We start from the raw sequence: 14,467 nt of genomic DNA, 5'->3' as shown, positions 1-14,467 counted from the left end.
TGAATACTTCGGAAGTCACGAGCATTTCGTTGTCACAAAATGTAACGCTAAATTAAGGTCTACGAAAAGAAAACCTTATGTGTTTTCCAGATGCATGCAGCCTGCAGCTCAGTGACAGTGTGATATTGACCTACACAGTACTTACCTGTACCATGGTGTTTATTAAACATGAATATGTGGTCTGCAGGGAGTCCTCAAATACTGTATTCGACGGCTCCCTATAAAAGTTGCTGTAAGACATGTAATTATAACGAGGAAGTAAAAATAACGTTTTAACAAGTGATAATTTTTCGTTATATTAAGTTCTTTGAGGCTGTAATGCCTCATAGCAAGAGTACATAAACCGTTTACAGTCAACTTCGCTTATAACGACACTCGGCAGGGCATCAGAAAAGTGTCCTTATTCGCGAAGTGTCGTTATACCCGAAGTCCCACTATATGTATTACAGTTGGATGGGACTTTGCTCTGGGCATGGAAATTCTGTCGTTATTCGCGAATTGTCGTTATATCCGCAGTCGTTACTAGCGAAGTTGACTGTATGTACTCTTGCTCATAGGTGTCATCAAGAATTCATAAACATTTTTTTATGTACTCTTGCTCGTAGGTGTCATCAAGAATTCATAAACATTTTTTATGCACTCTTGGTGTCATGTGCAGATGTGCCTGAGTGGACAATTGCTAAAGTCGCGATTCGTTATAATAACATGTCTTTAATACAGTGGTCAACAGCCAACAATATGTGCCAGAGCTGGAGCCAAAAGTGCTCTGTTGCTACTGCGATGTAGCATGTGCGATGCGCTCTCCGTTTGATGAGTCGACAGAGCATGCATATGCAGCTGAGAGCGACCCCACTTCATGAAAGCACACACGGCGGGTGCACGTGCAGACGTACATGTAGCACAGCCAATCACAAACATGATAGCAGCTGTGAACAGTCACATCAAATCATTGCATACAACACAGAGCAGGCATGGCATATCAGCAATACGTTGTAACACTGTACATGGGACACAGGGAGTCATATTCAAACCAGGGTATGACTCCCTGATGGGACATAAGCATAATAATACAGAGTAAAAAATCAAAAAAGCAGGCAAACCATATGCACATGTACATGCGGCACAGCCAATCACAAACAGTCACATTCACAAGAACAGAGCAGGCATGGCATATGATATGGTACATTCGCATATAAAAAAAAGAGTAAAAAATCAATTCAAATCAAAAGTAATACATGTACCTATACTATATACAGTTGTACAGGGCTACAATCACATACAGAAATTAAAATGGAATATTTATATTTATATGTGTGGAGTTGTTTAGGAGCGCTCTGCAATCTGCGTCAGATGATGGTCAATCTCGGATTCGGTCATCGTGTTAAACGACATGCGGTCGCGCGTGACAAGGCCAACTTCAATTTCCGACGGCTTGAAATCAGCAGCGAGAACAGTGGCCAGTGTATTGATAGCAAGATGAATGGTCTCATCTGCCGTCATCTCGACATTCTGATCATGCTTCTTCCGTAATTTCTTCTCGAGATAGTTATTTGCCTCGGTCGACTTCACACCAGCACTGGTGCCACGGAATCCACACACAGTTCCAGAAGGGTCCACTTTGTACAGTGCAGGCATGTCAGTCTCCTCATCCCACCCGGTCAGCAGCATAGAGCATCCTAAAGGTCTCATAGCTGCTACTTGAGTATAAACCTGGTTAATTTCACCAACTCTCCTGGACAGGATGTCAGGACACATCTCGTAGCCGTACTTGTATTTGAATGCTGAGGCTTCCTGCCGGGCACGTTTGACCTGGGCTCGACTGTCGGCAATGAGTCCAGTCATAACACAACCAGATCTCTCACTCAATTTGAACATTCTGGTTACTGATGATGAATCAATCAATTTATCAGCAACTTTCTTCTGCGTAACAACTACGGCACAGTCCTTTCCACGAACACCAACAGAGGTGATTCCACCTTGGTTAACAGCTTTGAAGGCATATTCCACCTGATAGAGGCGTCCTTCAGGTGAAAAGATTGTGATATGGCGATCAAATCCAGTTCCTCTTTGGTTCGCCATTTCTAACTTTTCAACTCAGCAACTCAATCAACTCAAAATTTCCAGAAACCTCTGTGGAGCATGCGCATTTATGCATTATTTTTGCTATTTGAACTGGATGAACTGTCGATTGTGACGTCGCCACGTTCAACAGTCAACCTTGGAAATGTGGAATTGTTTTGACGGGCTGCACATTTTCCACTGCACCAGTCTTGTAGTAGTGCATTTATCATGGACGCTCGGTTGTACGTTGTGGTGGCAGATCTACCATGAATGGCATGATTGCATGCTCTGATGTGAAGGTTGAAGATGTCTGGGAGAAGAACAAACCTAGAAAGTGAAGCTTTGGCGTGGGAGATTCGAGATATATTTTCGGGGTCGTAGTTTGGCTTCAATCAGTAATTCGAAATACTAATTTCAGCCACTGAGCTGTAACTGGGTTTTGCAACTTCTTCGTTTCTTGTAGCTCTAAGCACTGCCCCTCGAGTGAAACCGATAAGCATAAAGCTACTGTACCTGGTCAGTTCGTGGATGAGGGCGAATACAATCAGTGGAGTACATGGTAAGTCATGTTCTACTTGCTGTCCATGATGGTTACCTCAACATCGCATTGACAAGCATTATGCTTAGAAATACTGGGACGTTCGGAAACTGATAAATTATCAATCCTGGACCTGCTGGCAGCAGCCGTTGTGATGAAACATTGACAGCTGAAGCTTTCACAAAATTAGCCTATTTAGGTGGACGAAAAAGCAACCTTGTATTGCTTGTAAAAAAAAATCAACAAATTTTGTCAAAAGCCAAAAAAGAGCGAGTAGCCATGTGGTATGGCAAATATACTAAACAAGACATAGTGGATAATACGACATTGGGGACGGAGATAGTGTAGCAAGCTTACAATCCTTCAACAGTGACTGGGATAGGATGCTGCGATAAGCTCTTAGTGTTACTCGTTGCTGCTGCTGGGACTCAATGGACTGAGCAATGCTAATGATACTCAAACTACTGGTACTCTACTCAGTCGCTGGTTCAGTCGTGAAGAGCGTCAGCCGCCATGCTGTAGTCTCGGTTTCCGTCCACTACGTGACATCCTGTAACCAGCCGACAGCACTGCCTCACGACTAGACTTACTGAGATGGCACGGGATACGTGAAGTTGCGGCACAGCCATGCACATGTACTTGCAAAAGAACAGCACATTCTACGTCTTTGGAAGCGTCCGTGCAAGTACGGCTGGCTGAGTGGCCCACGACTGGTAGACAAGTATGACATACTTGTATAATTATGACAGATTCTTGTTTACATGTCTCCAGTATAGACACAAGCGTGTTACATTTATACATGACCTTTTTTTCGGTTAGATGACAGGACTGGTGAAGCACACAAGGATGAACCCTAATGAACCAAGACGGCGAGAACTTGACTGAGCGGGTCAGACACTTGGGGTTAGGATGTTGTAGGAAGTACGCGGGCGGTGGCGAAAGGTCTTGGAGGTGATCTCGGACGACCAGTCGGGCGCTATCGTGAACTGGCCAATATGCCGTGGTCTTGTCTGACCAAACGCCGACGAGGTGTTCTCCGTTGGGTCCATGCTGTCGCGACGCTGGTAGCGCATCACCTCCGGTGCAGGGTTGTGTGGTAGTGATGCCAATAGTTGCTTCTTGCCTATGTCGGTGAGACTGCATGAGAATGGGCACAAAACGTAAAGCAAGCAACAAGTGCTTATATACTCTTATCTCTTTCATCCAGGCCTCAAAGTTTCAGGTACCTCAGGTCTTACGGGCACCCTGTGGGTGAGTCTCAGTAGAAACAGTGACGCCACATGCCAGATCTCTAGCCCTTCACCATTAGCCCAAGATTACAATACGATCTTGCATATTGCTGCAGCCCCCCCCCCCCCCCGCCCAAAAAAAAAGCTCATCGGTACGATCAGTGCAGCAATGTACTTAAAATGCATCGTTACCGGTGTGGCCGTTCTCTCCGTCGTCATGAGTAACACAGTACTTGCACAGCATGAGAGTGAGTCATGCAAGGCTGCACAATCATGCAGTTGACTGAAATTCGTCTGAGGTGATCATGTACAACAGTTACTCCGAGACATCAACGTACATGTACACTATGCTCACTATCAGTTTACACTAGAAGAAGCTTTGGATAAGCCTCACTCCAGCCATGATGGCACTTATAGAATGCAGAGAGAGAGAGAGAGAGAGAGAGAGGCAGACAGACAGACAGAGGGTCTGAGAGATACCGAGAGACAGACAGACAGAGAGCCATCGAGAAAGCATGCAGCAAACCGAACGGGGCCATACGAATACATCACACAGGGCTTATCCGTTTATATTTTGCCAGAGCGGCGTACACCGGCTATGGCAGTAGTTATACCTTGCAAAGGACTTGTAGAAATCCTCGAACTCTCTCCGCTGGCAGTGTTCGCAACGGGAGCTCTGCGTGCAGCCAGCATGGTGTCCACCCATGATTCTGGTTGATTTGGCTTTCAGGTGGCTCTCCCCTGTCGCAACAGAACAGAACATAGCCGAAGGGCAAAGAAGGAGTGTGACTGTATTGAATGTACATACAGTCGTCCCTCTTTAATCCAGCACTTTATAAACCAGCACAATTTTCAGTAGCCAAAATGTCCTCTTTTAAGAGGACAAATGCATATTGTGGCAGTAAATCCGATTTGTTAATCCAGCACCCTCCCTAATCCAGCACAATTTCCGTAGCACAAATGGTGCCGGATTATAGAGGGACCACTGTACACACAGTGTAAGTATTCCTCTGGCCACACAGCGCTCAATACAGCAAATGTGTAAGTATTCCTCTGCCCACACATTGCTCAATACAGCAAATGGCAGAGCTTCCTGGTTCCTTGTTCTGCCTTACTAGTATTAACACATCTGTATGTACATCCCATAACCATTCTGGCCGTGTGGGCGCCAAAGGTGTCGTACGGTGGCAACAGCAGCAGCAGGAGAGAGACACAGAGAAAGACACAGACAGTGACACACACACACACACACATACACATACATGTGCGCATGAACACACACATGCACGCACATGTATGCAAACTCACAAACACACACACACACACACACACACACACATGTTCGCCAACTCACACACACACAAACCACACAAACCTGTCCCCTTGGAAAAACGCGATTCCGCGGTTGCGGCAAATTTCGCAGAAATTGCTATCATCCGCGGAAATCACGGAATCTACACTTTTGCCCGCGGAATTCGAATTTTTTAGGGTAAATTAGTAAAATTACTACTCAAAAAGCAGCAATCTGTTGCAATCTGTTGAAGCACATTATGCTCTTGCCAGTGTGGGTGAGTGCAGGATCTCCAAAATTCTTCACTCTCATGTCAGCTTGTGACTGCAAAGGATAGTGTGAAAAGTGCTCCTTCATGCAACTAGTTGTCATATCCTCTACACGGAGGGTGAAAACTTGCAGAAAGTGCTGCAGATTTTTGATTTTACCACAGAAAATGCCGCAGAAAACCCCCCTTTTCCCCCGCGGAATTTTGAATTATTGGCCGCGTTTTCCCAAAGGGACAGACAAACGTGTGATCGCACGTCTTACCTGCCCCAGCGTTCTCTCTAGGAACTGCCCACTGGTGAGACAGCACCTTTCCTGTCGGCTTCTTGAGACTGATACGGTGTGGTGTGGGAGGTCTCTACAATGGTAAGGCCAATGGGGGAACACACACAATCAGGACACGTGTCCTGTAAGCTGCACATACTACTAGTAGCGTGTCTTGCTACCGCAATACAGAACAGCTATTGATACATGCAGTGTGCCTGTTTCGTCGCTCGTCGACTCAATACTGTTCCACTGATGCACATGATGCAGTGAAGTGACAGTCCAAGATCACTAAAGTTCAACCCAGCTTTGTGTAGACCCAGAGTACTGACTGCATGAATGCTGTGTAGCAATCAAAGGAACGTATTCGGAGTAATACGGCAACAAGTATGTCATTGTGACCGCTGCCATTCAACCGACAGCCACATGACCGCCTTGACAAGAATTGTTACCACATGCCATACTCTGCTGTGATATCAAGTCCTATGCGGTGATATTCTCCATCATTATTTGAGTAGGTGGTGTATGTTAGGGGCCGTCCAAGGTTACCAATAATATTTTCAAAACGAAATGTTTTCGTTTGTGGGTGGGTGGGTTTGATGAAGTTTCGTTTTGAAAATAATTATTGAATGCTGATGGAGAATGCCCAGTTACTTCTGGGTGTCGAAAATTGACATCAATATTTTATTGGAATTCGTTTTACCTGCAGAAAAGGTGGGTGGGTGGGTGGGGGCTGAAAAATACTAAAACTTTTCGTTCTGTAAAAACAATCGGTAACCCCGGACGGCCCCTTAATGGGCCCGGCTGTACGCTGCTGTCATTAAAGTGTGCACGCGTATTATTTAATATTTGATTTCTGCTGATCGTTGCAGCTCACCTTCAAAGCGCTCTTCCGGGGAGCTTGTTCAATTTTTCTCGTAGATATGTGAGGCGTATCTGAGAGAAAAAATGAAAGAGAGAGAGAGCCAAAGGAAATCGTACGCAACGAAAATAATGTATTTGTTCTTTGTCCATGATGGAAACGCTGTACACTAGCAATTCGTGCACACAGTGCTTCCATGGCACCGATGAGCAGATGTTTTGCACACCCTCTTTGTAGTAGAATACTATAATGGTCTAGTACATGTACTCCAGTAGCATGCTACTTGAGCTGCAAACCCGCCATTCACAATTTCACATGTTGATCTACTGTAGTGAGGGGTAACCGGTGCCAGCCTGGACAACAGGGCCCTTTCTGCATCGCTCAAATGCCAATCAAGCTAGTATTCAGAAGTGATAATGGTGGGGCAATGTTCCTGCACAACTTGATGAAGGTCATTCTGCTGGTCGATGAGGATTTTGCCTGCAGTAACTTGGATGTCCTCCGACAATCGGGTCTTTTCACATATACACATCCACAGCCACAAAGAAGGGCAGAAGAGAACAGAGAAAAACCGGCTAGGTCATTGTTGTAAGTTGTTGTTGTGGTGGTGGTGGAGGTGATAATTTTAAGAGATAGCACGCTGTATTGCACCAATACCGGGAGAGACTTACGGGCTCTGATGCCGGGCTCGTCGACTTCAATTCTGACAAGTTTGTTGCCCGGCTTCTTCAGTGAAGGTCCCTTGGCGCATGCTGATGGCTTCAGCCAGGCTCTTAGCTTCTTCTCAGGTACAAGAACAATCTCAGGTTTGCCGACCTAAGGAAAAAGGTTAAACAACATCACTTGGCTACAGAAAGAGGTCAAGAGAAAAGGTCACCACCGCCAGTCCTAGTTAGGAGCATGACTTCAAGTAGCACTACAGATTTTAAAGAAGAAAGGACCAAAGGTTTACAAGTTACTCCCCCCCCCCCCCCCTCTGATTTTTGCTGTCTCACCTTGAGCTGGTCACCCTGCTTCTCGTCCGAATCATCATCATCAGAGCTGCTCTCATGCGCTTCTTGATCTGTTGTTCTGGTCGGCTGGTGCAGGTGTGCCCTGTCGTCATCGTCTTCATTGTCATCCTCGGGTCTATACCCGTAGTGCTCGAATATGTACTGCGGCGGAACTGCCATGAAAACATACCACGCAGTGCACTAATGATTGAGTCACTCGGTCTCTTCCGAGTTAACGGTTCTGTACCACACACATGACCCCCCCCCCTGTGAACATCATGGAGAGAGAGCTTTAATTAATTCTAACGTGTCTACGTGGTCATAAGGAATATTGGTATCCTAATGGTGTGTGATGGCCCAGCAAAATGTTTTTTTATGGCTTCAGTAGGGTACACCGAGGGCAAGTTACATGCACTGCTCGTTTCAAAAACACAAACTATACATACAAACAGCATGGTTTCCTTCTGGTGATGATTTAGGGCAACAGTACATTGGAATAAACGGCACATACACGCTCAACTCTGTGTACGTTGCTGTAGACCGGTTCTACACCTATCACATGACCATACGAGACAGCCGTGCTGTTTCCAGCTCCAGTCAACTCTTGCATATATGGTTCACAGGATGTCGGCCATGTTGGTTCCGTGGCCACTGTCCACATATGATCATTTTCTATCGTCACTGAATTTAATCTCAATCATGAAAAAGATGTGAAACTACTATGTGCCTCTACAGTAGACTTACTTGGAGGATTGTACTTGAGTTCCCTGCGAGCTGCCTCGACGTAATTGGCCGGATCATATGGGAGGTTTTGGACTTTGGTTAGGACCTCGGTTTCCCCATCTCCATCTGCAGTACATGTGTATTGAAAACAGCGGCGGCCATGCCACGGTGAGCAGCTTCCAGCCTTACAATGTACGTGCGTGCCATGATTGATGCACACATGCCGACTGGACCGAGTCTTGGCAGTTTGGGCAGTGTACAGTACAATGGCCTGAGGTTTGTACATGGCCCACACACGCACGCACGCACGCACACACACACACGCACACGCTGACACACACACACACACACACACACACACACATACACACATACACACGGCACACAAACACACACACACGGCACACAAACACACACACACACGGCACACAAACACAAACACACACACACAAACACACACACACACGGCACACAAACACACACACACAAACACACACACACGGCACACAAACACACACACGACACACACACACACACACACACACACACACACACACACACGGCACACAAACACACACACACACACACATACACACACACACATACACACACACACACAAACACACACACACACACACACACACACACTGACACAAACACACACACACACTGACACAAACACACACACACACACACACACACACACGGCACACACACACACACACACAAACACACACACACACACACACACACTGACACAAACACACACACACACACACGGCACACACACACACACACACACACACACACACACACAAACAAACACACTGGCTCAAGTTACCATTAGACATCATGGTTGTGCTGTAGTCCAGGTAGAAACCTTCCTTTGTCTGCCTGCGCAGTGTCTGCGTGGTCCTCGTCATCCGTCCAGAGCCAACACTCTTGTTCGCAGGTAGCCGCCATCGAAGGAAATCCTGAGACGGGGGTTGACATGACAATACAGGTACAAGTACACAGACAGAAGGACGAGCAGTTGCTGTTTCATAATCCTGAGTTTCACGAATTGCATCGATCATCAGATGAGAATTGACTTCACTTGGTAGTAACACAGCCAGCAGGTATACACCAAAGAATGATGCACTGCATAAGGAAGAGTAAGCACCCAGATGGCACAGTCATGGGCAAGCTGGAGGCACAGTCATGGGCAAGCTGGAGGCACGGTCATGGGCAAGCTGGAGGTACAGCCATGGGCAAGCTGGAGGCACAGTCATGGGCAAGCTGGAGGCACAGTCATGGGCAAGCTGGAGGCACGGTCATGGGCAAGCTGGAGGTACAGCCATGGGCAAGCTGGAGGTACAGTCATGGGCAAGCTGGAGGTACAGCCATGGGCAAGCTGGAGGTACAGCCATGGGCAAGCTGGAGGTACAGTCATGGGCAAGCTGGAGGTACAGTCATGGGCAAGCTGGAGGTACAGTCATGGGCAAGCTGGAGGTACAGTCATGGGCAAGCTGGAGGTACAGTCATGGGCAAGCTGGAGGTACAGTCATGGGCAAGCTGGAGGCACAGCCATGGGCAAGCTGGAGGTACAGCCATGGGCAAGCTGGAGGTACAGCCATGGGCAAGCTGGAGGCACAGCCATGGGCAAGCTGGAGGTACAGCCATGGGCAAGCTGGAGGTACAGTCATGGGCAAGCTGGAGGCACAGCCATGGGCAAGCTGGAGGTACAGCCATGGGCAAGCTGGAGGTACAGTCATGGGCAAGCTGGAGGTACAGCCATGGGCAAGCTGGAGGTACAGCACTGTACATGCACTATGAGAGTACTATTACGCCGCACTAGCCACATGGATACCGACATCAGCAAGGATTAAGCCACATTGCTTGTGCATACCTATACACATCACTGTCTCCTGCTCTTTGCGACGCCTTAGCACTGCAGCCCTGTGCTGTAGTAAGCTGTATGGTCACATGATCCGAGATGTAGCATCGCTTCCTAGCTGCAGAGCTGCCGAGCATGCAGAACACTCTAACACGCTTTTTTTAAAACTCTGAATGTCTTGGGCAAAGTTTCCTTTCCAAAGGCTCTGTTGTACTGTATTCTCTCATGTGGGCCCTTCGATTGTTCATTAGCCCCGCTGAACGTGACAGGAGCCTTTGAATTGTTCGGTTCAGTCATGATACAGTACAACACCACGTCATGCAAAACTACTTCCTGCATTAAGCAAAACTTGTGACTTCGTTGCATTTTTACAGTTCAGTCCAAAGCATTCTATGACTACCAAAACACTTCGCAAAGTGGAAAACAAAGCAGCATATGAGAGATAGTTATTTACAGATGCCACACAGCTCGTTTCAAAGCAGTCCAGCTTCATTCTTCGTCTGAATTTGATGACGACTCACTCCTTGATGACATCGAGTCGGCATCCTCGCTGATTTACGCCTCCAGCGCTGCCAGCTTTTGTCCTGCATCTTTTACAAGTTGCCGAGACACGATTTGATTGTGGAGAACTGTTTTGGACTGAACTGTAAAAATGCAACGAAGTTTTGCTTAACGGAGGAAGTAGATATTTTGCATCTACCAACCTCGCTTGGATGTGGTCGGTTTCGGGAGCCCTCTGCATGGAACTCAAACCCATAGTGGCTGTTACCCGGATCAATTGTCTCCCGCAAATGTGTGCTCCACTCCTCAGTCGGCTTGTTTCTGCGCACTGTCTTAACCATCGGCCCTGTACACACACAAGCGCAACAGAACACGCCGTGGTGAAAGTATGTGTATAGTGGTGCTCCATGAAATCTGCTCCAATGGGTACGCTCAGCCTCAGTGTAAACTGTAAATGCACAGCCTAAACTGACAGCAGGCCCGTGTGGGGTACTGGGGGGGGGGGGGGGGAGGGGGGAGGCTGGGGCGGGGTGATATGGGGCTACGGAGTACGGGGCCACGGAGTATGGGGTGAATTGCTACCACAGGCAATCATCGCCAATACCAATACCAATACCAATACCAATACCAATACCAGTGAAGTGTGGAAAGTCACTTAGGTTCACTGCTGCGGCGGCAGGGACGTCCAATAGGGGCGTCAGACACAGTATGGTCACTACACTACGGTTTTGACCGTAACACTCTTAGCCCCAGGTACCCCATGAATGAATCAATGTCATAGACTTAGGCCCTAGATTTCGAAATTTTGCAGCGGAACCACCCCCTCCCAACAAGTAAATTCAATTGTGCCTGAGATGACCGACCGTCCTAAAATTACCTTCTGACACCCCTGTGCGCTACTGCAGTGTGCGCAAAGGTGCCTGAACTACATAACCACTTCAGTTGTCTGAGGTTTGCCTTAGCTTTGCCATGTGCATGAAACGCAGCGCTACAACAATGACCTAGCCGGCTGTCTCTGTTCTCTTCTGCCTTTGTGGTAATGATCCATCCTTGTGGTGTTGAGCACTCTAGGCAATCTGGGAACTCTCGCTGTACCCACTACATGTGTATACCTGAACGAGTTACACCTGGCTATGGTCCAGATGCCTAGTCAATGTCGTGGCAGTCTTAGGCCAAATTTCATTCACTATTGTCGAGTACTGGCCCTATTGCCAGTATTGGGTAACCGCCATACATGTATTGCATAGACAAAATCACATCAAGCTAGTGTGTTTCATCCACAGCTTTCGCACAGTTTGAAAGGCAGTGAGTGTGGATTGAACTGACCACTAGCTGATCTCCGTCGCAGGTAGTTGGCTCCGGGTAGTCTCTGTCCCTGGCGGCTCAGGCTGGTGCGCATTTCGTCGAAAGACATCGGTGGCGCGGCGACCATGCCGAGCGGACCCGAGTCTGCCAGATTCCCTTCCAGTCGGCCTTGTGCCGAGCTAACGCGGCTATGCTGGGGCTGTCTCGACGGTCCATACCTGGACGTCGACATGATAATGATGGTATGGTAGCTGGCTGGTGTTAGTATTAGGCAGGGAGGACTGCCACTGCGACTGGCGACAACGTCGACAATGCAGTTGCTTTCTCTCAGCGGCAAGTGTTTCGGCAACTGAAACGGGCGACGATGGTGAGCTTGCTTGCTGATTGACGTGGCTCGACCTCAAAGACCCATGAGTAATGACTGCGAAAACGGCCACGCAAGATGATGTAGTTCGGTGGTGTACTTGTAATTGTTTGAACAACCAGGACTCAGGAGACTAAAACAAAAACAGTGAGCCCAAACGGCGTGCTCTCCACTTTTCTACTTTTCCAAGTTTTCGTTGTTTCTTTACACACTGTACTACAGTAGTGATCCTGAAAGGACGAGAAAACAGTCAGTGCATTGTACTTGGAGGAGGCTTGGGGCCGGGGGCGACGGTACTCGGTCGCACCTACAGCTCCGAGTTGTACGACCGTGTTACAAGGAACAATTATTATCCCCTCCCGCCTACAATACAGGCTACATTCACCATGCCATGCTGACACACTGCTCGATACACACGACCGATTTACAGGTAACACGCATGGCCAAAATCATTGGACGAGGAGCGATCACACAAGTCTGTACTTACTAGTCTTTCTCTCACTACGAGCGTACACTCAGCGTCTCAGCTCAGGTGATTGAAACGGACACCTGCCAGAAGTGGCACGTGAGAAAGAAGGACCATCATAAACACAAATCGGTCCATGACTGGCATGAGCACCGCAAAGATGTTTTGGACGCACGTGAGCTCGCAGACCCTTTACTTGGCCTAATGCAGTAATGGCCTTGCCATAGCTAGCGGCTAGCTCTAGGCTAGACGTCTAGTACTAGTATCCCTTGTTGTCCTCATGACTCCATGTCCATGGCATGAGTATCGAGTATGGTTATCATGGTTATTTCACCATGGGCACAGAACAAGAACTGCTACTTTTAGTTTTAGTAGTTTTACGTTTCAGTTTTACTTGCTGGATCGACCCCTGACTGAGTGATGGTGTGTGATGGTGGTATTCACCTGCTACTAATATTGTCAGTATTGCATCTATTCTTGATTGCCTACTGGTTGCACTACAGCTACCGTAAAGTGTACTAGTACCGGGTAGTAGCTATTATTACCACTGCATTTTGGTGTGTGAACCAGTGACGTTGTGACCAACTCTGAAAGTAATTACCGGTAGTTCAGACCGAAGTACGAGTTGCAACGTTTGTTTGTAGCTATCTGTGTTCGGTAGCTTTTGTAGGAGGACAGGAGATCGAGAGGTCGCTACTTTCACTTTGGAATCTCCTACTCCGCAGTCGGATTTGACTTGGCTGTTACTTGATTATTCTCTATGGAGCCTAGAAAACGTCTGAAACTGAAATAAGCAGTAAGTGCCCGATGGATGATAGTGAGCAGTCGTGTGTGGTCAAATCATAGGGGAGATTAGTCTCTGAAACTGAAGGGGGCTGCATGTAAGCTTCACTCCGTTTGGCTGAATGTATGCTGAGTAGATCCACCCTGAATGCAACAGAATCATTGCGTCGGGCTAACGTCGCTTCAACCTAAGTCCTTGTGTGCCCGTTATCCCACTGCTCTGTGGGTTCTCTCAAGTTCTTCCCCAAATCCGAGACCCAATAAACCATGAACCATGATGTACAGTACTGCAGTACTGTCTCAGTATCTGTCAGAACGGGTAGTACATGTACCTGGAAAACTTCCCATGCGGATTTGGCACGTGTTATGTTCCACCAACTTAGATAGAATGAATCCACGTACATAAGGAAAGTGCCTTATGTACAGACTACATACACGTATTAGCGCTACAGACTACATATTAGCGCTAGCTAAATGAGCGTGCCGATTGTATGAATAATGTGATACAATTGACCCATGTCCTCTGAAGTACATGCAATATCACACCATGCCCCCCAGTTGAATTCCCTAAAACGCAACTAAAGTATGATGGGATTTCAACTCAACTAACTCAATAAAACGCGATTATTTTTAAAATTATGTCAGAATTCTAACACAAACAGCTCAATTCTAAAAATGCAATTCTTCGTAGTCAATTGTGGCTGGTCTGGCAGTGTCCTATGTTCCTCAGTTTTATTGCCATCCATCGCATACATGTCGAGTCAATCATACCGAAAGTTTCAGTATCTATGAATAAGACTGCCAGCGGGTTGATGTGATATCGAACCTATCAACTGGCCTTCTCTGCCTTTGACTGCGCCGCACCTGGGTTGTCTCAGTCAATGGGAGTGGGGGTTCCGCCGCACTTCTGGGGATGCTGGACCCCGATGGCGCTCTAACAGGACA

The 14,467-nt window shown here is 47.3% G+C and overlaps 2 protein-coding genes across 3 annotated transcripts; both read right to left on the bottom strand.

Moving 5' to 3' along the window:
- Positions 1-920: 920 nt before the first annotated feature.
- LOC135804948 (proteasome subunit alpha type-6-like) lies at positions 921-2,124 on the bottom strand. Its single transcript, XM_065318928.1, has one exon. It carries the CDS (start codon positions 2,077-2,079, stop codon positions 1,324-1,326), a length of 756 nt encoding a protein of 251 aa, XP_065175000.1. The 5' UTR covers positions 2,080-2,124; the 3' UTR covers positions 921-1,323.
- A 490-nt stretch (positions 2,125-2,614) lies between these two features.
- Positions 2,615-12,644, bottom strand: LOC135804947 (uncharacterized). 2 transcript variants are annotated; one of them, XM_065318926.1, is made up of 10 exons: positions 11,931-12,644; positions 10,808-10,950; positions 9,069-9,201; positions 8,249-8,353; positions 7,508-7,677; positions 7,184-7,328; positions 6,528-6,586; positions 5,651-5,744; positions 4,443-4,569; positions 2,615-3,736 (listed from the first exon to the last, which is right to left on the bottom strand). In XM_065318926.1, the coding sequence occupies exons 1-10, from the start codon at positions 12,139-12,141 to the stop codon at positions 3,490-3,492; spliced, it is 1,434 nt and encodes a 477-aa protein (XP_065174998.1). In that variant the 5' UTR covers positions 12,142-12,644; the 3' UTR covers positions 2,615-3,489. The 2 variants fall into 2 exon arrangements, with proteins under 2 accessions (XP_065174998.1, XP_065174999.1); XM_065318927.1 differs by lacking the exons at positions 2,615-3,736; positions 4,443-4,569 and adding an exon at positions 4,665-4,981.
- Between the last annotated feature and the right edge of the window lie 1,823 nt (positions 12,645-14,467).

Source organism: Sycon ciliatum, chromosome 1, assembly GCF_964019385.1.
Source record: "Sycon ciliatum chromosome 1, ocSycCili1.1, whole genome shotgun sequence".
Lineage (NCBI taxonomy): Eukaryota > Metazoa > Porifera > Calcarea > Leucosolenida > Sycettidae > Sycon > Sycon ciliatum.
This window is presented reverse-complemented; position numbering and strand designations above follow the sequence as displayed.

Bases quoted from the DNA above. Each gene is read 5' to 3' on its own strand.
- LOC135804948 (XM_065318928.1), bottom strand. From the start codon at position 2,079: ATGGCGAACCAAAGAGGAACTGGATTTGATCGCCATATCACAATCTTT.
- LOC135804947 (XM_065318926.1), bottom strand. From the start codon at position 12,141: ATGTCGACGTCCAGGTATGGACCGTCGAGACAGCCCCAGCATAGCCGC. The intron at 7,678-8,248 runs GTAAGTCTACTG...TTTTCATGGCAG, and splicing joins ACTCAAGTACAATCCTCCAA to TTCCGCCGCAGTACATATTC. The intron at 3,737-4,442 runs GTATAACTACTG...ATTCTCATGCAG, and splicing joins TTCTACAAGTCCTTTGCAAG to TCTCACCGACATAGGCAAGA.